At 43.3% G+C, this 23936-nt stretch overlaps 1 protein-coding gene across 3 annotated transcripts in view; it reads right to left on the reverse strand.

The window, feature by feature from the left end:
• Positions 1-23936, reverse strand: part of uvrag (UV radiation resistance associated gene) — a 334866-nt gene that overhangs the window by 38294 nt on the left and 272636 nt on the right. For all 3 annotated transcript variants that reach the window (XM_059646839.1, XM_048533001.2, XM_048533000.2), the window contains one exon: positions 20799-20877. In XM_059646839.1, the coding sequence (XP_059502822.1) occupies positions 20799-20877 (79 nt within the window). The remainder of the gene's footprint in view (positions 1-20798; positions 20878-23936) is intronic.

Consider the following 23936-nt stretch of genomic DNA (forward strand, 5'->3'; position numbering starts at 1 on the left):
CATGGATGAATTGGCTGAAATCAAAATCCTCAAATCCCCTCTGAACTTCCCAGCACTTACCTTGAATCTATGCTCCTGGTTACTGATCCCTCCACGAAGTGTAAAACTTTCTTTCAACATATGTTCCTCATAATTCTTCAGATCTCAAACACATGTCGCAACATTTACAAGGATTTTGAACAAGCACAGCAACATCCCTTGGATTCTCTATACTGCCGAGGGTCCTATCACCCATTGTGTACTCCCTTGCCTGGATCATCATCTCAGAATAAAGCACCTCTCACTTTTCAGGATTAAGCTCATCTGCCACTGTTCACCCATCTGATCAGCTAATCTATATTTCCCTGTGGCCTAAGGCTTTGCACCTCACTATTTATCATACAAGTCGTGTGCCACCTGTAAATTTATTGAGCAAATAGTCTACATTTACACTTAGATTATTAATGTACGCTACAAGCAGTGTACCAGCACCAGAGCCTGTAGTATTCTGTTGAATACAGCCATCCAGTCACAACAATAACCTTCAACCAACTCCCTTGGTCTCTGACCACTAAGCCAATTTTCAATCCAATTTTCCAAACTGCCCCAGGTCCCCAGGCTCATACCTACTTGAGTGGTCTCCCACTGAGTTCTGCGTAGGCAGAATCAACTACACGACCCTCATCAAAAACTTAGTCACCTCATTCAAAAGTTCAATTAAGTCTGTTTGATGTGATCTCTCCTTGAACAAAGCCACTTTGTGCTGAAATAAAAACAGTAAATTGCTCGAGAAACCCAGCAGGTCCAGCGCTGTGAGAAGAAAGCAGAATTAACACTCAGAGATAATGGGAACTGCAGATGCTGGAGATTCCAAGATAATAAAATGTGAGGCTGGATGAACACAGCAGGCCAAGCAGCATCTCAGGAGCACAAAAGCTGACGTTTCGGGCCTAGACCCTTCATCAGAGAGGCTCTGATGAAGGGTCTAGGCCCGAAACGTCAGCTTTTGTGCTCCTGAGAATTAACACTCAGTCTGGTTGGTGGTAGATGGGGAGACAGCCTAGAGAAAGAGGCATGAATGGGGGAGGTCAACAAGGAGATAATGGACAGTGAATAGCAGGCCAAGACAAGAGCTGAAGAGAAGACAATAAGAGGTACATGAGAAAAGGGGTTAGCCATGCTGAATACAAACCACAAAGCGAGAGTGGCCTCGGAGTATGTGGAAAATCTGTGACTGTGTAAGAGAAGACCATGTCATAGCAAAACCGATTATCAGGTGGGTAAAAACCATTGAAGGATGGAACCAGGTTCTAAAGTTATTGAGCTCAATGTTCAGCTGTAGAGGTTGCAGGGTTCCCAAGTGGAAAATGGAGACGTGCCGAGCTAAGCAGGAATTAACGGTTTAGAAATGGCCTCAACAGCATCAGATTAGGCAAAGGAATAATAAACACACCAAGAGCTCCACGTGCAGTTGTTGGATCCAAATAGTTTGAACTAACCCAATCCTGTCAGTTAAAACCATTCTTGTCCTTCCCAAACGGATCATCATTTTGGACCACGCAACATTAACTCTTTCTCCTTCTACAGATGTTGCCAGGCCAGCTGAATTTCTTCAATGCTTTCTCGTTTTTATTTCTGGCTCTTTCTTTCACGTCCACATGCACTTGAGCATAGACCACCAATAAGCCATCGGCTGTGGAGATACTGGCTTACTTCACCTCCTCCAATGAGTACTAAAGCAAACAGCAATATTAGAGCGAGAAGCAAAGCTCATTGTGCATTACAAGAGGGGAAACTGGCCCAACTCTCTAACCAAATACCACATTAATCTCTATGTTGCAAACGCTTTGTCCCCCAAACTGTGGGAAAAGCAGGTCCTCCTCTGATGTGCACTCTCAACAAAAGGAGATTTAAAATTGAAATGCTTGGTGCTTCAAGTGAAGCAGACTGCACAGATTACTTTTTTTGAAACCTAACCAATAAGCAAAATGGAAACCTTAGCATACTGATAGCACCTGCTACAACTTTCAGCTCTGTTGTGTCAAGTTACCTCAAACACAAGTTATAAATAAAAATTCATCTCCAGGTGGATAGCACTTCAAAGAGTACATGCTGTTACTGGCCTTGAGCCAGCTGTCTGGGATCAATTTTAAATACTGAAAGAAGCCTCTCATTGAAATGCACTTTAAAACAAAAAAAAAACTTAACATAAGTAAACCATCAAAATTATTAGCTATAATTTAAAAATATAAAGAAACAACCATCTTGTACAAACTAGCTACAATTGTATCTAACAGTTGAAGTCAAGTAAGAAACAGCTGTCTTTACGATCAGTCTGATGCTAGCTTCTTTCCTGTTAATGCCTGGAAAGACAAAGATTACCACATACTTGGGAACTTCAGCCTTTGGAAGTCACCAGTAAGCTACATTCCAGTTTAGATGTACTGAAAGAAACAACAGGAGCTGGTGAGCTTTGACTAGAATACCATCAGGGAAGCCTGTCACCTGCCCCCAATCTTCTCACCATGAGATTTCCGCTCAGAAGTTCATCCCTACGTGACGAACTCGATGCATTCTGAGCTCACTTTGAGCAGAAGGTCAGTGAAATGATGTCACCCATCCCAACAGCTTTGGATGCATCTATACCCACGCTGTTAGAGACGTTAGGTCAGCCTTCTCAAATGTGAACCCACAAAAAGCAACTGGCCTAGATGAAATCTGTGCAGTTCCTGTGCAGACCAGCCAGCGGGAGTATTCAAAGACATCCTTAACCTGTCCTTACTATGACCTGAAGACCCCAGCAGTTTATGACTACCATTATCCCGGTGCCAAAGAAAAATCATGCAATGCGGTTCAATAACTAATGCTTGGTGGGTGTGGCCTCTATAATTAGAGAGTGCGCTTCAAGAGGGTAGACATGGCTCACATGAATTCCAGCCTCTCAAATTCATCTACTGGAGCGGCATGCTCCATCTCTCTGACCCCACATTCATTGCTAGAACATCTGAATGTCGAGGATACTTATATCAAGCTACTACTTATCGACTCCAGCTCTGCCTTCAACACCATAATTCCAAACAACTTCATCTCTAAACTTAGAGACCCAAGTCGCAGCTCTCCCTCACCCCCGTAACTGGATTCTTGATTTCCTGACCCATAGACTGCAATTATTAAGAAAAGGCAACACTGGTGCACTGCAAGGCTACATACTCAGCCCCTTACTATACTCCTTGTACACTCCTTACTGTGTAGCCATGCTCGGCTCAAATCTATTTGAGAGTTTGCTGACACCAGCGCTGTTGTAGGTTGGATCTCAAATACTGATGAGACAGAAAATAGGGAGGAGATTGAGCCCTTAGCGACATGTTGTGATGACAACGACCCCTTCCTCGACATCAGAAAAATGGAGGAGCTGGTCACTGACTTCATGAAATGGAGTGGAGGGCACACCCCTATCTGCAATAGGGTGGATGGAGGTGGAGATGGCCGCTAGTGTCAAGTTCCTCGGAACGATGATCACCAATTTGTCTTGGTCCACATCCAAACCATGTCTCTACTTCCTCAGGAAGCTGAGGAAACATAAGGACTCTTACTAATTTTTACAGAGGTACCACAGAAAACATCCTACCTGGATGCATCACTGTGGTATGACAACTGCTCTTCCCAAGACCGCAGGAGATTAGAGTAATGAACGGTCTAGTCCATGGTGCAAACGGGCCTTCCATCCATTGACTTCATCTATACCTCGTACTGCCTTGGGAAAGCAATCAACAATCAAAAACGTCTCCCAACCCGATTATACTCTCTTCCACCCTCTTTCATCAGGTAGAAGATATAAAAGTTTGAAAACACATACCAACAGATTCAGTAACAGCTTCTTCCCCATTATCAGACTTCTGAACAGACCTCTCAAATGTTAATTCTGATCTCTCTCTCTCTCTCTCTCGATCTCTCTCTCTCTCCCTTCTCTGCAGCTGTAACAGTTATTCTGCATTTTGTCCTGCTACCTTGATGCACTTTGTATCATACAATCTGCCTGTGTAGCATGCAAACACCCTTCACTGCATCTTGGCACGCAACAAAGTCATTTTTGACAAAGAGGGAAAAGAAACAGGGAAGGTGGTAATGGCAAGTTCTACCGGAAGTGAGAGACTTCTTAATGGCTATGATGAGCCTAACAGCATTATCCAGTGGCTTAGCAGAGGGAAGATGGTTGGGGTTTACAGGTTACAAAGAATTATATTTATTGAGATAGAAGCTCTCTCACCATTAAAAAAAGGTGAGAAAGAAAGAACGAACATGTAGTTATGAGGCTTTACGGATCCTCAAGCCGTCTCATTAAATTATTTCATGAAAAATCATGATTAGTTACTGACTTTAACCAGGCAAATATTGCAACAAATATAAGCACAGCACGATTGCACAAACAGTAAAGGAGATGGAGAGCAGCTAGCAATATTTTTCTGGGAGTACTGTTGGCCTGAACACCAGGAAAACACCCAGCACCTTTCCATACAGCAGTAGTTGTTCTATAGCCATTTGATATAGGCAGATGTAGACTTCTATTAATATCATATCCAAAAGGTGGCATCTGTCAGTATAACATTCCCTCACAATTGCACTGCAACATCTGCCTCGAGCTATTACCTTGTTGTTACTTTAATGCTCATCACTAAGACTCATTTTAGATAAAACTACGAAGAGCAATAATGGAGCTGAGATGACTTTTCTCAAACTGAGTGAGATCAGTCACAGTGACAATAGGAGCTGCAGATGCTGCAGAATCCATGATAACGAGGTGCAGAGCTGGATGAACACAGCAGGCCAAGCAATCCTGATCTTATGATGTTGCTTGGCCTGCTGTGTTCATCCCGCTCTGCAGCTCGTTATCTCCGATTCTCCAGCATCTGCAGTTCCTATTATCTCTGATACAACTTTAACCCCATTGCGAAACCTCTCAGGATACCTACCCTGAAGAAGTTACCCTCCTCCTTCCAGACAAACCTCAGGGGATCTCTGTCCCACTGCAACTCCTCCCTGGACTGACCTAGCCCCTCCCTAACTCCCCATTTACACTCACCTTTAGAGGCTCCAGCCCCCTATCTGTCTCTTCTCCACCTATCTTCCATCCACCTCCTTCTCTCTCCCTATTTATTTTAGAACCCCATTCCTGATGAAGGGTCTCGGCCCAAAACATCAGCCTTCCTGATCCTATGCTGCTGCTTGGCCTGCTGTATTCATCCAGCTCTACACCTCATCATCGGAGATCAGTCACAAATTGGTTGGAGTCACAAAAGACTAAATGGTGATTGACATCTACACAGTTACAATGCTCAGCTTTGGAACAGCACAGCATTAAGGGAACTATGCATTGTACTTAGAAGAAAAAAACTTCGTAAAGCCAATCTCTTCAGTTCTGCATCATAATTTTTCTTTTTCCTTTCATGGGATGTGGGTGCTGCTGTTTGATTTTTTTTAAAAGATCAGAGATTGCTACAAATGTTCAGCAGGTCTGGCAGCATTTGGGGAGGCCAAGTTATCCTTCTTCATAACTGATTATTTTATAAATCAAGTTGTTCAGAGATAGTACCGCACTCTGAGGTGAGGCTTGAACCCAGGCCGCCTGGTTCAGAGCCAGGGGCACCACAGTGGTGTAAGAGACCCCTGGGCGTTGCTGATCCCTAACTGTCCTTGAACTGACTCGTTTGCTAGGCCATTTCACAGGGCAGTGAAGAGCCATTTCTACGTGTTCACAGTCACCCGCAGGCTAGATCAGGTAAGGACAGCAGATTTCCTTCCCCAAAAGGCTATTAACTTGATGGGTCTTTCCAACAATTGGTGATAGCTAGTACGATTATCAGAGTGACTTTCAATCCAGATTTTGTTACTGAATTTAAATTCTGCCAGGTGACGTGGTGGGATTTGAACCTAATGTTTCCCAGAGGAGAGGGATCCTCTGGATCACTGGTCAGGTGACTACATACTTGCCACCTTAAAACGGTGTTTTAGGCTAAGTTTGCTGCTCAGAACTTGCACTTATAAACATTTATTTAATTTCTGGAACATTTCCTTCTACTTTCCAAAAGTGATAATGAAGTCAAAGGTTTTCCTACAATTTTTATAGGAGTGGTGAGACCACAACAACAGTACAATTTTTGTCTCCTTACATGTGAGAGACTGGAGACTGATAGAAAAAGCAGCATTTTGGAGACGGTTCACGCAAATGAATTTCTGAGATGATCAGCAGATATCTTACTTAGCAAATGTGAACAGATTGAGTGTATATCTGTCAGTTTAGAATGCATGGTCATTGAGCGGGACCATGGCAGCAGCATAGCATGGGCTGGTGAAGCCTGGAGCAGGACTGTCATGGCAAAGAGTCTAACCTTCCATTTTCAAAGCTCTGTTTTTATTTTAAAGTTGATGAGAATGGCATCGATTCATGACAATGGTATAATTATTTCATTTTATGTTGAACACGTTACAATAAATGATACAATCTTATTGAAACATGTAAAATCATGAGAGGTCTTAACAGGGTGTACGCTAAAAGGATATTTTCCTTTGTGGGAGACTCTCGAACTGGAAATCTAGCCTAAAAATAACACGTCTTCCGTTTAAGACTGAGATGAGGAGTGACAGTCTGTGGACTCTCTCCCTCAAGAGCAGTGAAAGCAGTGTTACAGAATATTTTCCAGGCAAAATGAGATTAGATTCTTCATTGTCAATGCAGTCAAAAGGTGTCAAAGGTGGTTTTGAGGCCAGAATCTCATTTGCTATGATTTTATCAAGATTGTAGGAGCGGAAGGTAGGCCACTCACAGATCAGGCTGATCTGATAATTCTCAACTCCACTCTCCTGTCTTTTCTTCAAGAACCAGAGATTTTTGTGTAAGGGGTCAATCTCAGCCATGAATACACAGCTTACTGGTATTACAAATAATTAATAACCAGTCAACAGCAATCTGCAGGAAAGACGTCCACAGATGCACCATCCTCAGAAGAAATTCCTCCTCATCTGTCTCTTCATTGGGCAACCCTCTATTCTGAGGTTATGCCTTTTGGTCATATACTCTCCCACAAGAAGAAACCACCTTTCTGCTTTGACTCTATCAATTACCCCTAGACGTTTGTTAAAATCAACAAGATCAACTCTCATTCTTCTAAATTCCAATGAGTACAGGCCCAACCTACTCAACCATCTCTATGGCAGCAATAGTATAATTAAATGAGATACTCCTTTGCTTCTGGGACTAGCTGGATTCACCCATAGACCTGGGTTTCACCAAAGCTACCTTAGCTCAAGGCAAGATTAATCAGCGTGGGCAGAACATAACTGACAAATGCATAAATTTGAATTTCTGTTAAAGTGAATGACAGTCAATTAATAGCAAAGAAAACCCCAGAAGTGAAATAAAAATAACTTGTCTCTAATCAGAGATAACAAGGTGTAGAGCTGGATGAACACAGCAGGCCAAGCAGCATCAGAGGAGCAGGAAAGCTGATGTTTTGGGCCTAGAACCTTCTTCAGAAATGGGGAGAGGAAGGAGGCTCTGAAATAAATAGGGAGAGTGGGTAGACAGATCGAAGATTGGTGGAGAGGAGACGGACAAGTTAAAGAGGCGGGGATGGAGCCAGTAGGGAAGAGATAGATCAGTCCAGGGGGCGAGATGAGGTGAGTAGGTCGGAGATAGGGTTGCGGCTTGAGGTGGGAGGGGGGATAGGTGGGAGGAAGGACAGGTTAGGGACGTGGAGACAAGCTGGATTGTTTTGGGATGTGGTTGGGGGGTGGGGGGATCTTGAACCTTGTGAAATCCACATTGACGCTACTGGGCTCCCAAGCGGAATATATGAGGTGCTGTTCCTTCATTGTGGAACTGCAAGAAGCCCAGGATGGACGTGTCGTTTGAGGGTCGGGAGGGATAGTTGCAACGGTTCGCAACTGGGAGGTCAGTTGTTTACTGCGAACCAAGCCTAGGTGTTCTGCAAAGTGGTCCCAAAGCCTCCGCTTGGTCTCCCCGATGCAGAGGCGGCCACAACGGGTAGAGCAGATGCGCCTCCCCCCTCTCCCCATTTATTTCAGAACACCCTTCCCCTCCCCCATTTCTGAAGAGGAGTCTAGGCCCGACACGTCAGCTTTCCTGCTCGTCTGATGCCGCTTGGCCTGCTCAGTTCATCCAGCTCTACACTTTGTTATCTGCGATTCTTCAGCATCTGCAGTTCCTATTATCTCTTGTCTCTAATCAGTGTCTTTTACAACATTAGTATATGTCCCAAAACAGTACAAAATAATCTAACACTTGAAAGATATCATCACTTGCAGTTTACCAAACAATAACCAATTTGCACACAGTGCCAACTCGTGATTGAGCCAGCAAGACTAAATTATTTATTTGTGTGGTGTCTGTTAAAAATATTAGCACTGACCAAGACTCTAAGGAAATCTCCCCTTTGTAACTTCGAAACAGAGTCTAGGGATGAGATTTATTTAACAACTCATCCTAAAGATGGCACATCCAACTGTCTAACACTCCCTAAGAACAGCACTGGAGTGTCAGACTACGTTTTTGTGCTCAATTCTCAGGAGTGGGATTTACTTTGAGCCATGGCTGACACGTGCAGGCATTTTTTTTGAAGTTTTGAATTTATAGCCTCAATTCTTTCAGAAGCAAGACCTGGTATTTCGATCAGTGCATATCTAGATTTATTATCAACAGTTCCTTCTAAATCTTAGTCATCCTAGGGAGTGGAAAAGAGTTATCGGGGTACCTACATCTTTAAGCAGCTCGCTTTGATGTAAACACATTAATTAATGTAAGAATGTTCTTGTCTTGTATAGTTTAATTGGTAATTAACATCTTGACAATGTAAGGACTGCCAATGTTCAAAACAGTTTAGTGTAAGCACAGGTTAAAAATACTGTTCTTAGTAAACACTCAGTGGCCCTTTCCCTGTCCATTTCCCCTAACTGTACCCTCTTCCCCATCAATCCAACCTGCCACTACTGGATGACTATTTGCTTAGCCCTGGATTTCTGGCCTTGCCAAACTCATTTTCCTCTCTCTCCTCATTTGTGATCCTCCTTACAGCCCTCTTTTTTGACCAAGCTTTTGGTCACCTCCTAATGTTTCCATCTAAAGCCTTGCTCTGTTTTCTTGTGCATTTAGATCCACTTCTTTATCAGGCCTATTATTAAACTCCCACAGAGCCCAAATATGGAACGTCGACTCAAACTCAAAGGCAATATGAATCACAAACAGTAAGTGTCGTTATCATCGTACAATCATGCCAAGAATTCATCAAGTAAACTTTCCATAAAATGCCTCTATCATTTCCCCAGTTTTGGCCATCCTTCAATAAGGGGGCCAAAACTAGACTGTAGATATTGTCCCACCAGTGCTGTATGAAATTACAGCAAAGCTTCCTTATTTTTTATATTTCATTCTTCTTCCTACAAATGAAAACATTCGAGAAATTAGATCAACTGGAGCTTGCCGTGCACAATTTGGTTGCTGAGCTTCCCCACATTACAAACAGTGACTGCAATTTAAAAAACTTCATTTCAGCTAAACCATTTTGGAATGTTTGACAGGCGCTCTAGAAATAAATATTTCTCTCTTTTTTGGAATCAGATAGAAACAATGCTCAAGGTTCGCAACACGTCGAAAGTTAACAACGATAGGGTTTCAAAATAACATTAGAGAAAATAAAAAGATACTTAAAAGCAACTTATCTTTGGATGAAAAGAAGAACAAATTTCACATGTAACATTTGACATTTAATTATAATTCTCAATGGAACAATTCTTGGGTTATTGTGTTTTAATCTAATCCGGAGAGGAAAAGGAAGGAGAGAACAAAGTCTCAACTGTGTAAATAAGTGCTTGTGATAGAAAGTCAACTTTTTATTTCACATTTAAAAGAAAACCAAGATAAGTAATGGCAAACAGACCGACAATGAAATTAATAGCACACTTTTATCAGGTCTAGACTGTGCTATTTGGGAAACTAAAACCAAACTCAAAATATCTACAAAAATATCACCACATTAGATGCATCACGCAGGTGGGTGTTTTCAATTATAACGGCAATGTGAAGTGCTTATTTTAAAAATAAATAATAGATGCTGCACATGAAAGTACTAAGTGTCTAAAGAGGTTTCATCAACATTAATGGTGAATGGGCAGGTTCACCCCTTCATCTCAAAATGTTGACCTTCCCGCTCCGCAGATGCTGGATGACCTGGTGAACTTTTCCAGCTCCACATTTATTGACACATTGAGCTTGTGATGTATTTGCACAATAGTGAAATCATAAATACTTCCTTTACATTGGTATTTTCAACAGCAAGCACACCAACAAATTTCAGTGGAAGTAGTGAGGAATGTCATGCCTTGAGGGGAATGGTTGAGTTTGGGCTAGTACTACTAGCACATCCCAGTGAAGGGGTTTCAGATATGTGGTCCTGTATCTTGCGATTTGGAAGGTGATCTGACTCTAAACTGTTCTGAAGATAAGAGAACTGGGATCAACTCCAGGAACTACTTCAGAGTAATATGCCACTAAGAGCAATGTAAATGCAGCCCATTACAAACCAAAGTTTAAACAATTCTCAGGTATTTCTTGGCATTATGAATCCAGGGATGAACAATTACGTTTAGAAATTTGTTTCAAGCAGTCATAGCTGAAGCAGAGAGATGTCAACATGAATGGGCATTGCTTGAAAAGGCCAAGTTATCATAATGTCTCTTGCAGTTTGGATCAAAGTTTTTTTAAATTCCAAGTGCAGCAAGAATGTGGAACTTGCAAGCACGACCAGTGGCACAATACACTTACAGGGAAGCTAGATGAATACATAAATCGAGAAAGGAACGAAGTCTTGGAGGAGGTTCATGTGTAGAATAAACACCAGCGCAAACCAATTGCGCCAAAACGACCTGTTTCAGCATGGAAAATTCTATGCAATGAGACAGTGACAATGCGTTGCATCACACAAATTTTTAGATCGATTATAATGTACAAAATGTGCACAAAGATCCTTGACAAAGCTACATCCCTCACCCCTCCTGCAGTTAATATAACACAGTCTCCCAATACTAAAAGTATTCATTTTCATAACTAACACCAGGATGAAAGCAATATTTAAATAGTTTGGAACCACTTAAAAGATGACTGTTTCACTCTGTTGTGGGACAAGAATTCCATTTTAGACCAGAGAGATTATGGTGGAATGTCACCACATGTGAATTTGGTCTAATTAGTCATCAGATTTTCTTCCAGGCCAGAAAATAACTCTTACCTCACTGATATGCAAGATGCACAAGAAGTCTCTCATTTGAGTCATGTATGCGGCACTAATGGTTTCACAGCTGCACGTCACTGCAATATATTGCATACTTTCAAGTGGCGCTTTTTGCGCAATGATCACAAAACTTGGACACAAGAGCAGGTGTAAATCCAAAGTTCCAACAATTCCCTTCGGTTCATGTGTACTAAATTTGTTTGTCAGTGCTCTACATCTTTTCACTTCAACTGTCTCAATACAGAGATTAAGAAGAATGATCCTAATTAAGTAAAAAGAGGGGTGAAATATGAAGAGAAAACACCATGCAGTAACAGCTCCAAAAGTAAAGGGGATTGATAGGCAAAGTATTCCTTGAAATGTTAGTTGGGAAAGTAAGAACAGAAGAAAAAAGTTTACTAAAGCCAGTGGAAAAAAACTTCATGCAGTGGTGAATGTTTAAAATAATATGCCAGGACAATAAGAGTAAAACAGCTTGTTGGTTGCTTGATGTTAAGACATGATCGTTTGGTTCAAACCTGATGATATTTTAGGTGATTTTTTTAAAAAAGTTGCATGATTTCAATATGCAAAAATGTTTTCGCGAAGTGGAAACAGCTAAGCTTTTATATGACAGGTGAGTTTTCAAATTCCAATTTTTTTGTAGACAACGTTCCTGGGAGTGTAACAGTGGATTGGCAAGGGGGAAATACATCTGTATTTACAGTTGAGCTAGATTTTATTGTCAACAGTCATACACACAAACAGATGCTTCGTATGTTGGTTGCAATGTGCAGAAGAGGGATCGATGTATAATCGCTCTCAGGCAAGCAGGAGCAATTCATCAACACATTGACATACTCAACGAATACTTGCCAGCATTTATTCAGCTGTGCATATTCATCTGTCAAAATATCCCAAGAGGGTACACAGTATCACTTTTATCTAAGTGGTGAAATCTTCCACATATTGTAATCAAACGTTAACTTCATTTAACCTATCAGAATATCAAGATTCATACTGCTGTCAAGATAAAGAATGCCACATGGTGCAATTCTCAGCCTCACAGGCCTGGACGGTGCCAGGTTCAGTCCTCACTGTGCAGAATTTTGTGATGCTCACCAAGTCGGCCTAAGTGAGTTTTTCTAGGGAAAAGCTTCTGAAGTTCCTCATGGAGGTAGCGCAAGGACGTGAGAAACTATTTCTCATGTAGTTGGCGATTTTTGGACTTCAGTATAGAGTTCAAACTCAAATTGGAGGTTGTGATAGCTAAGAAACTATTCTAATCATCTTATTTTGTGTGAAGAAGTCTGGAACTTTCTTCACACAAGCACCTGAAATGATAAGCAGGAACAGGTCATCAGCTCCTATTCCACCCTTTAGTAAGGTTACAGCAGATCTGATTACTCCATGGTCACCTTTTGCCCCTTTGCTCATCAAGGATCTATCCACATCTGCCTTAAAAAACACTGAAGGACTCTGCTTCCACCCCAACTTTTGAGCAAGAGCATTCCAAAGAGACATGACCTCAAAAAAAAAATAAACACTCCTCGCCTTCCACCCTGCCACCACCTTATTTAGGAAGTGACCCCCGAGCTCTAGGTGCTCCCCTACAAGGATATATACTTTCCCATTCACCCTGTCAAGGTCCTCAAGACCTTATGTGCTTCAATCAAGCTAATAAAATGTGAGGCTGGATGAACACAGCAGGCCCAGCAGCATCTCAGCTTCAATCAAGTCTGGTTTTACTTTCCAAACCTGAATAAATACAAAGCCTAGTGTACCCAGCCTTTTCTTGCAAGGGAACCCATCATTCCACCCATAGTCCCTTTGCTAGATCTTTGCCTACCAGCTAATCTATATTCCCACGCAGTCCCATCTTCCTCTTCACAATTACTTTCACAGCTTTGCGTTATGGGCAAATCTAGCAACCTTACCTTTACAAATTGCTTGGATGCAGGGAGTATAAATTGTAAGAAGTTGAGGCCACAGCACAAGTTCCTCGCTCTACATCTTGCCACCTGGAATATGTTATTGCCAATAATTTCGCTATTATAGTTAGGATATGGCAGCACATTGGTGAGGTTATACAGTTAATCATACCAAACCCTGGGCTACTGAATCAGAAAGGAGTGCTCAAACGGCACTAGGTCAGAAGTCACATGACACCAGGTCATCGGCTAACAGGTTTGTTTGAGAACACAATCCTTTGGAGTCTTACTCTGTCTTCAGGCGAGACAGACGGAGTGTCACACTCAGAATTTACAAGAAAAAGATCAAGGATTACGCCACTGATGAGGATGTATTAAACAAATCTAAGATGCTGTTAAATCTTTAATCAGTTAGAAGGTTTTAACTGATTACTCTGTGTATGTAAATTCCCAAATTCCTTTCAAGTCACTGATGAAACCTTTAGTTCTCTCAGCACAATGTAAAGAAGAGGTGACATTTTATGGCAGACAATGCGTGTTAGATGTAAAGACTTTTGTAGAATTGAATGAACTGCAGATGCTGTAAATCAGGAACAAAAACAAAGTTGCTGGAAAAGCTCAGCATCTGTGAAGGAAAAAACAAGTTAACATTTCGGGTTCAGTGACCCTTCCTCAGAACCGATGGAAGGGTCACCAGACCCTAAACAAACTCTTTTCTTCCTTCACAGATGTTGCTAGACCGGCTGAGCTTTTCCAGCAACTTTGTTTTATCTCCTTGTTGAGAATCCGTTTGTTTTGGTTTGGAGTCAAACTGGTTTGATTTCTAAAGTAAGAATTTATAAAATGCCACATTGACTGACTGTTTATAAATTGGTCTGCTTTTCGAACAAAATAGAACGCATTTCCCAAGATAAATCTGTTGGACTATAAGCTCTGTCATGTGGTTTCAGACCTTGTGGAGGTGCCACTATTGAACTGGGGCTGAAATCACAAATAGCACTAATACAAATATCAATAACTAGGGAACCAGCAGCTAGAGAATTTAAATTCGGTTAAATAAGTTAGAAATTCAAAAGCTACCATCAATTACACTGGGAATAAAACAATTGGACTGTTGCAAAACCCAACTAGATCACTATCATTTCAAACTGAAAAGCAATATCCATGACTCATTCACCTGCTGAAGTGGCCAAGCAAGTTACTCAGTTATATCATACCCCTATGACAGATTGCAACATTTCAGGGCAATTAGGACTCAGCAATAAATGTGAATGTGAATAACCGAGCAAAATTAAAAAAGCACCATAGGAAAAAGAGTCGGCCTATTTTTAATTCACTCACAGGCTGAAGGTGTTGCTGACCAGGCAGCATTTACTACCCATCCCTACTTGCCCAGAGGGCCATTCAGAGTCAGCCACATTGCTATGGGTCTGGAGTCACATGTAGGCCAGATCAGGATTGCAGTTTCCTTCCCGAAAAGGAACCAGATGGGCTCATTATATTCTTAACTCCAGATTCTTTTTTAATTGAATTCAAATTCCATCATCTGCTATGTCAGGATTCAAGCCCAGGGTGATTAGAAAATTATCTGGATTAATGGTCTCGTCACAATACTACTAGGCCATTGCCTCCCGTTAAGACTGTAAATGATCAAGTTATTCTCTAAGCTGCACTATCCTGTGTACATCCTATAATTCTTGACTCCCCTGTCTATCAAAAACCTAACTTAGCCTGCATTAAGTTTAAAGATTGAACCTTCACGACTTTACGGGTAAAACAATAACCCTCAAAAGGAAAATAAACCTCATTTCTTAACTGGGAGAATTTTTATTCTTCAAATTTGTTCTTTTCTATTATTTTACCAAAAAAGTAGCACTCTTGGTCCATCCCATCCACCTTGCTCATTTGTCCAAACTCTCATGAGCAAAATCTCAAAACTAAAGGTTCAATTTTCATACGATAAGCTCTTTACCCAGAAGAGAGTCAAATGAGCCTTCTCTGAACTTTTTCTACAATAATTATATATTTTTTAAAAAAAATTGTACAAAGTATTTCAGATAAATTCTCACCGACACCAAAGTCTCCGTACTTTAATAGGCCATTCTCCTTGCAATAAAAGGCAACATAATAAAATGTGAGGCTGGATGAACACAGCAGGCCAAGCAGCATCTCAGGAGCACAAAAGCTGACGTTTCGGGCCTAGACCCTTCATCAGAGAGGGGGATGGGGGGAGGGAACTGGAATAAATAGGGAGAGAGGGGGAGGCGGACCGAAGATGGAGAGCAAAGAAGATAGGTGGAGAGGGTGTAGGTGGGGAGGTAGGGAGGGGATAGGTCAGTCCAGGGAAGACGGACAGGTCAAGGAGGTGGGATGAGGTTAGTAGGTAGCTGGGGGTGCGGCTGGGGGTGGGAGGAAGGGATGGGTGAGAGGAAGAACCGGTTAGGGAGGCAGAGACAGGTTGGACTGGTTTTGGGATGCAGTGGGTGGGGGGGAAGAGCTGGGCTGGTTGTGTGGTGCAGTGGGGGGAGGGGATGAACTGGGCTGGTTTAGGGATGCAGTGGGGGAAGGGGAGATTTTGAAACTGGTGAAGTCCACATTGATACCATATGGCTGCAGGGTTCCCAGGCGGAATATGAGTTGCTGTTCCTGCAACCTTCGGGTGGCATCATTGTGGCAGTGCAGGAGGCCCATGATGGACATGTCATCAAGAGAATGGGAGGGGGAGTGGAAATGGTTTGCGACTGGGAGGTGCAGTTGTTTGTTGCGAACTGAGCGGAGGTGTTCTGCAAAGCGGTCCCCAAGCCTCCGCTTGGTTTCCCCAATGTAGAGAAAGCCGCACCGGGTACAGTGGATGCAGTATACCACATTGGCAGATGTGCAGGTGAACCTCTGCTTAATGTGGAATGTCATCTTGGGGCCTGGGATGGGGGTGAGGGAGGAGGTGTGGGGACAAGTGTAGCATTTCCTGCGGTTGCAGGGGAAGGTGCCGGGTGTGGTGGGGTTGGAGGGCAGTGTGGAGCGAACAAGGGAGTCACGGAGAGAGTGGTCTCTCCGGAAAGCAGACAGGGGTGGGGATGGAAAAATGTCTTGGGTGGTGGGGTCGGATTGTAAATGGCGGAAGTGTCGGAGGATAATGCGTTGTATCCGGAGGTTGGTAGGGTGGTGTGTGAGAACGAGGGGGATCCTCTTGGGGCGGTTGTGGCGGGGGCGGGGTGTGAGGGATGTGTCGCGGGAAATGCGGGAGACGCGGTCAAGGGCGTTCTCAATCACCGTGGGGGGCACATCCCAGATGTCCAAGTTCTTTAAGGACCGCACCTTCCCCCCCACGGTGATTGAGAACGCCCTTGACCGCGTCTCCCGCATTTCCCGCGACACATCCCTCACACCCCGCCCCCGCCACAACCGCCCCAAGAGGATCCCCCTCGTTCTCACACACCACCCTACCAACCTCCGGATACAACGCATTATCCTCCGACACTTCCGCCATTTACAATCCGACCCCACCACCCAAGACATTTTTCCATCCCCACCCCTGTCTGCTTTCCGGAGAGACCACTCTCTCCGTGACTCCCTTGTTCGCTCCACACTGCCCTCCAACCCCACCACACCCGGCACCTTCCCCTGCAACCGCAGGAAATGCTACACTTGTCCCCACACCTCCTCCCTCACCCCCATCCCAGGCCCCAAGATGACATTCCACATTAAGCAGAGGTTCACCTGCACATCTGCCAATGTGGTATACTGCATCCACTGTACCCGGTGCGGCTTTCTCTACATTGGGGAAACCAAGCGGAGGCTTGGGGACCGCTTTGCAGAACACCTCCGCTCAGTTCGCAACAAACAACTGCACCTCCCAGTCGCAAACCATTTCCACTCCCCCTCCCATTCTCTTGATGACATGTCCATCATGGGCCTCCTGCACTGCCACAATGATGCCACCCGAAGGTTGCAGGAACAGCAACTCATATTCCGCCTGGGAACCCTGCAGCCATATGGTATCAATGTGGACTTCACCAGTTTCAAAATCTCCCCTTCCCCCACTGCATCCCTAAACCAGCCCAGTTCATCCCCTCCCCCCACTGCACCACACAACCAGCCCAGCTCTTCCCCCCCACCCACTGCATCCCAAAACCAGTCCAACCTGTCTCTGCCTCCCTAACCGGTTCTTCCTCTCACCCATCCCTTCCTCCCACCCCCAGCCGCACCCCCAGCTACCTACTAACCTCATCCCACCTCCTTGACCTGTCCGTCTTCCCTGGACTGACCTATCCCCTCCCTACCTCCCCACCTACACCCTCTCCACCTATCTTCTTTGCTCTCCATCTTCGGTCCGCCTCCCCCTCTCTCCCTATTTATTCCAGTTCCCTCCCCCCATCCCCCTCTCTGATGAAGGGTCTAGGCCCGAAACGTCAGCTTTTGTGCTCCTGAGATGCTGCTTGGCCTGCTGTGTTCATCCAGCCTCACATTTTATTATCTTGGAATCTCCAGCATCTGCAGTTCCCATTATCTCTAATAAAAGGCAACATGCCATTTGTCTTGTTGTGCCCTCATAATACTATATTCAGAGTGTGCTGAACAATTTTGCTTATTTTATGTTGAACCTTGGTCTTAAACTACATTAAATTTTTAAGCCCAGAATGCGAGTTTCTAAGTATTTCCTCAGAGTGATGAGAGGAAGAGAGTCCACAGTACGACATCTTACAGGTTTAATCTTAAATTGAGAATGAGGTCTTTCAGGGGTGATGTCAGGAAGCACTTTGTCACAAAAGGATTAAGCAATCAAGAAATCCCAGCTATCAAGGCTGGGATCAACTGTAGATGCTGAAGGAGAAGCTCAGAGTTTTGTCACGTGATTGTACCAAGTGTTGTGAGCAAAAGTGGATAATTGGCTTTAAGATGGATATAGAAGATTATGTACAAAAGCACAAGTTGCCGGAAAAGCTCAGCCGGTCGGGCAGCATCTGAGAACAGAAATCAGAGCTAATGTTTTGGGTCCCGTGACACTTCCTCAGAAATTTTCCAGCAACTTGTATTTTTGTTTCTGATTCACAGCATCTGCAGTTCTTTTGGTCTTTATATAGATGATTACATATTGGTCTATACTTTTCTTACAAATCAATTTCATTAAATTGGCTTGCTTCAGCTTAAATTCAACATGCACCACTTAGCTTAATAAATGAAGACATTTTCACCTTAGCATTCAGTATGCATTGCATGCATTTTTGAATAAAAAGTGTCAACCAAAAACCAGCAACAATACACAGTAATTGACAAATGACTTTTGATCAAAAGCACTTACAGAAGCAGATCAACAGATGGAAGATGCAGTTCTCATCCTGTGTTGATTTTGCTACACTTATTTTTGGTCCAATTGCATTTAATAAATCTTGCAGATATTACACTGGCTTTAGATTTGAAATTGCCAACACTCTGCTCCATTAGCAGGCCAAGGTCATGACATAATCTCTTGCTGCTGCTTTTGCTTTCGAGTTCATATGGAATGGAGTCAGAGAGAAATCAAAACCTTTCAGACTACCAGACTGTCACCAAATCAAACTTTAGGAAATTAAGAAGCATGACCAAAAGTAGTCAGAGTTCTTTGAGCTTTAAGGGCCATTCCTAGGAGGGGGGGGATTGAGCATTCAATTCTAGCTCACAATACCACCAAGGTGTCATATCTAAGTTGTATAATAGATGTACCACAGGTCAGGAATGCTTTATCTGAAAACCCTGGGACCAACTGGTTTGGATCCACTAAAGTCCGTTCAGGGCCTTTGCAAATAAGCTTTTTTAACCCAAACCGACCGAAAAGCAAAGCTATTATTCAAAGGTGCCACACGGATCTGTAGACATGCTGAGTTTGGCGCTTTGGGGGAAAGGTTTTTACTTTTCGGTCTGTTTGGGTTAAGCATAGTTTTGTTTTAATCTAAAGGGCTGAAATCAGTGTGTCTACAGGCCTGTACACATCTGCTTTATAAAAGACTTTCCATTTTTGGGTCTTTTCTGCTTTTGCACATATGGATGATCAACACTTGACCTACATTCTGTTACATGCAATATAAAGAAGCCACACCTGGCCAAATAACCCGCACTGTTGCAGCAACACTGATGAAAATCAATTTTCCCAAGATGAAGAAAATCAAACAAAAATTAAGTTACTCCACGCATGTGTAATAGGAGCAACAATACAGGCAGATGAGTGTATGAAATAAAATTTCAGATGGGTAACAGAGTCAAACATTTGAATAATTTGATACTTAGGTGAAACGTTTGGAGAATGTAATGTTGGTAAGCAGAACTGGAGTGTTCTGGTGTTAGAATGAGCAGAGAAGTCACACGGTTGTAATCAAATATATTTGTAATCAGAGTTAACTCAAGTAGGCAGCATGGTGGCTCAGTGGTTAGCACTGCTGCCTCATCCTCAGGGACCCCAGGTCAATTCCAGCCCTGGGTCAGTATCTGTGTGGAGTCTGCTCGTTCTCCCCATGTCTTTATTGTTTTCCACTGGGTGCTCCAGTTTCCTCCCACAGTACAAAGATTAGGTGGGTTGGCTATGTTAAAATTCTCTATGGTCTTCAAGGATGTGTGCATTGGATGGATTAGCCATGGTAAACGTGTGGTTATGGGGATAGGGCATGGGTCTGGGTGGGAGGCTGTTCTGAGGATCAGTGGCCTCCTCGCACGCTGTAGGAGTTCTCAATAAACAGTCAATTCTAAACATGGTCACAGTCATTCAAGGAAACAGCAACCATTTGTGTAGAATGTACTTCAAGTCCACTCTTACAACACGCCTGAGCTATTTTAACGGCAGGCTTACTGTCTGTCCAGGATTAGGTTAGCTCAGTTTGCTGAAAGGTTGGTTAGTGATGCAGTGATGCCAACAGTGCAGGTTCAATTCCCACAACGTGGACAATTCCCCTTCTCAACCTCTCTCCTTGTCTGAGGAACAGTGAGCCTCAGGTTAACCACACCAGTCGCCTCTCTCGAAGGAAGTGGGGCTATGATCGTAGGGCTAAACTAGCTTTATCTTTGCTATCTGCCCAATCAACCTGCGGAGGAATCATCTCCAATTTTTGACCGGTTTGAAAAAGGAACATTGTCAAATCCTGGTGGTTCCAAACTTTCCATCTACCAAACAGCAACCATTATTTCACTATGACCGACTGAAAATTAGATACAGGGCACAAACTCCACATATACAAAACTGCAAATCTTACTGAGGGTAAAAGCCACTTGATGCTAAAAAAAAGGACAGAAGTGGGTCAAAATGGCAACAGGAAAAAAAGGTTCATAATTGCCATTAGTATATTCCTGCCAAGTCAATAAAAAAAGTAAGCTACCACACCTTGAATAAACAGTAAAAGCATCCAAGTCTACATTGAATTATCAACATTTGTTAAGTAGGTAAGTGATTAATTTGCTATCTGTGCCTGAGCTGAAGTACAATGCATAACCTCACAGTACCACAGGGGAGCATGAACTTCTTTCGGATATTAAGTAGTCTTTTGATCTACGACGCAATGTGGAAATGGAAGAAAAGATAGATTTCACAACTCCCACAAATCCCAAAATCTAACCTACATCTGCCATCCCACCATTAGTCACCCACCTGTGCGATGTTTTTGTTGAGTAAATAAACTCCATATTCAAACTGAAACCTTTCTCCTCCTCTGGGATACAGAGGGAACCTGTGAATACAAACACAGGAGAACATGGTTAACAAAGCAAAGACTGCAAATAAGCTTACATTGCATTTAGTTTCACATTACTGTCTCAAGTTATAATTCAGCTTTGAACAGAAGGTTATATTGAATTTTTACATCACATTCAATTAAGACAGAAACATGAGCGTAGTGAATGCAGTAAAGGGTCTAGCACTCAATAATATCGTAGCTCTAACACTATGGACTTGTGGTCCAGAGGAGGTATACATCTAGCCAAGCTGTTCAAGTATAGCTACAACTTTGATCTGTATCAAAGTGGAAAATAAACAATGATAATGGGAACTGCAGATGCTGGAGAATCCAAGATAACAAAGTGTGGAGCTGGATGAACACAGCAGGCCAAGCAGCATCTCAGGAGCACAAAAGCTGACGTTTCGGGCCTAGACCCTTCATCAGAGAGTCTAGGCCCGAAACGTCAGCTTTTGTGCTCCCGAGATGCTGCTTGGCCTGCTGTGTTCATCCAGCTCCACACTTTGTTATCTTGGAAAATAAACAAGGGATGTTCTGTCACAAAAAGACAAATTCAACGTGGCCAACTGCTGTCCATCAATCTAACCAATCTTCAACAAAGCATAAAGGTGGTGTTGGAATCTGTTGTCGAGAACTCCCAAATAACAAAATCACAGATGGTGCAGTTTGGGTTCCACAAGGTCATTTGAATCCAGACTTCACTGCAGTCTTGGGCCAGATGTGGAAATAAAAAAGTAATATTTGGATGTGATGCTGGGTAACTATATTTGACACCAAGACAGCATCCGAGTATGGTATCAAGGAGCCAGAGCAAATTTAGGTCAACAAGAATCCCAAGAATGCACTCCACTGCTTGGAGCAATATCTGGTTCAAAACGAAGCTGGATATGGTTGTTGGAGTCAATAATCTTTGTGGACACTTCTGTAGGCATTCCTTAGAGTAACTATCTCGCCCCAACCACGTTCACCTGCTTCACCAACGGTTTCCCTCCAATATCAAAGTCAGACACAGACATTCACAAAGGATCAGCTCAGGAGCAGACAGTTTAAATCACCGAGCTACTCTACTCATGTTGCACGTTCATTATTGTTCACAATTTTTTTTGGAATACTGAAGCAATCCAAGTCCCGAAGTCCTGGACAACACTCAGACTTCAGTATCAATCTGCTATACAATTTAGAGGCTACACAATTGCTAGACAGTGACCATCTTCAACAGAATCATGACATTCAATGGCCTCACCATTACTGCAATTCTCACCTTCAACATCTTGGGGTCACATCTGACTAGAAAATTAATTAAACCAGCAAATAAACGCTGTGGTTATAGGAACAGGGAATCCCCAACACCAAGCTTCCCAACATCTGTATAATATTCAAAGGCAGTTTGATGAGTAGAATAGAGCTGCATTCATTCCGTTAAGTGGAGAACACAAAGTTAAAGACCACCCAGCACAAAGTAGGCCACTTAGAGATAACAAGGTACAGAGCTGGTCGAACACAGCAGGCCAAGCAGCATCTTAGGAGCAGAAAAGCTGGCATATCAGGCCGAGATCCATCAGAATCAGAGGGGAAGAGGGTTCTGAAATAAATAGGGAGAGAGCGGGAAGTGGACCGAAAATTGATAGCGGGGAAGATAGGAGGAGAAGAGACAGAGAGGTGAGTATAGGTGGGGAGGTAAGGAGGAGATAGGTAATTCTGGGGAGGACAGACAAGTCAAGGGGGTGGGATGAGGTGGGTAGACAGGGAATAGGGGTGAGGCTTGAGGTGGGAGGGGGTAGGAGAGAGGAAGAACAGGTTAGGGAGATGGGGACAAGCTGGGCTGGTTTTGGGATGCAGCGGGGGGAGGGGAGATTTTGAAGCTTGTGAAATCCACATTAATGCCATTGGCTGCAGGGTTCCCAAGCGGAATATGAGTTGCTGTTCCTGCAACCTTTGGGTGGTAACGTTGTGGCACTGCAGGAGGCCCAGATGGACACGTCATCTAAAGAATGGGAGGGTGAGCTGAAATGCTGTGAGACTGGGAGGTGCAGTTGTTTATTGCGAACCGAGTGTAGGTGTTCTGCAAAGCAGTCCCCAAGCCTCCACTTGGTTTCCCTGATGTAGAGAAGGCCACAACAGGTACAGCGGATGTAGTGTACCACATGAGCAGATGTGTACATGGACATCTGCCTGATGTGGAAAGTCTTCTTGGGCCTGGGATGGGGGTGACGGAGGTGGTGTGGGGCAGGTGTAGCACTTCCTGCGGTTTGCAGGGAGAAGTGCCGTGTGTGGCGGGGTTGGATCAACTTTGTTTCATTAAAAAAGGAGCTATAAAATATAAATTAAGTATCTGAAGGCTCTTTACAGGAGCATCACAACACAGAATGTGATAGTAATCTCAAGGAGCTATTTGTGAAAATGACCAAAAGTACTATCACAAAGGCAGATTTTTTTTTTAAAAAGAGAGTGTCTTAAATGAGGAAAGCGAGGAGATTGGAGGAGAGGTATGGGGAGGAAGCTTTATAGCTGGGGCCAAGACAACTGAAGGCAGATCACTAATAGTGCATCATTCAAATTGGAGAATGCATAGATGGCTAGAGTTTGAGAAGCGCAGTATGGTAAAGAATTGTGGGTGGTGGGTAGCACAGGAAAACCATATCAAGATAAGATAATAAAGTGTGAAGCTGGATGAACACAGCAGGCCAAGCAGCATCTCAGGAGCACAAAAGCTGACGTTTCGGGCATAGACGCACCCAGTGGGATGATAGTAGTAGGGACATGACTAACTTCAGATTCCCCTCAAAGCACACATGAAACTACATCATTCTTCATTTTCACTGAATCAAAATCCTGGAAGTCCCTCGCCAACAGCTTGTAACTGCAGTATTTTAAAAAGGAGGCTCATAATTTACCATTGTAGAGGCAATAGTGATGTGCAATAAATGTTGGCATACAAATGATGCTCACATACATCAATTGAATTACCCAAACATGGAAGGGGGAAGGGGTGCGAGGGAGAGAGAGACACACAAGACAGACAGACGCGCGCGAGAGCAAGAGCCACAGATGGA

This window comes from Stegostoma tigrinum, chromosome 6, assembly GCF_030684315.1.
Source record: "Stegostoma tigrinum isolate sSteTig4 chromosome 6, sSteTig4.hap1, whole genome shotgun sequence".
NCBI classification, from domain to species: domain Eukaryota; kingdom Metazoa; phylum Chordata; class Chondrichthyes; order Orectolobiformes; family Stegostomatidae; genus Stegostoma; species Stegostoma tigrinum.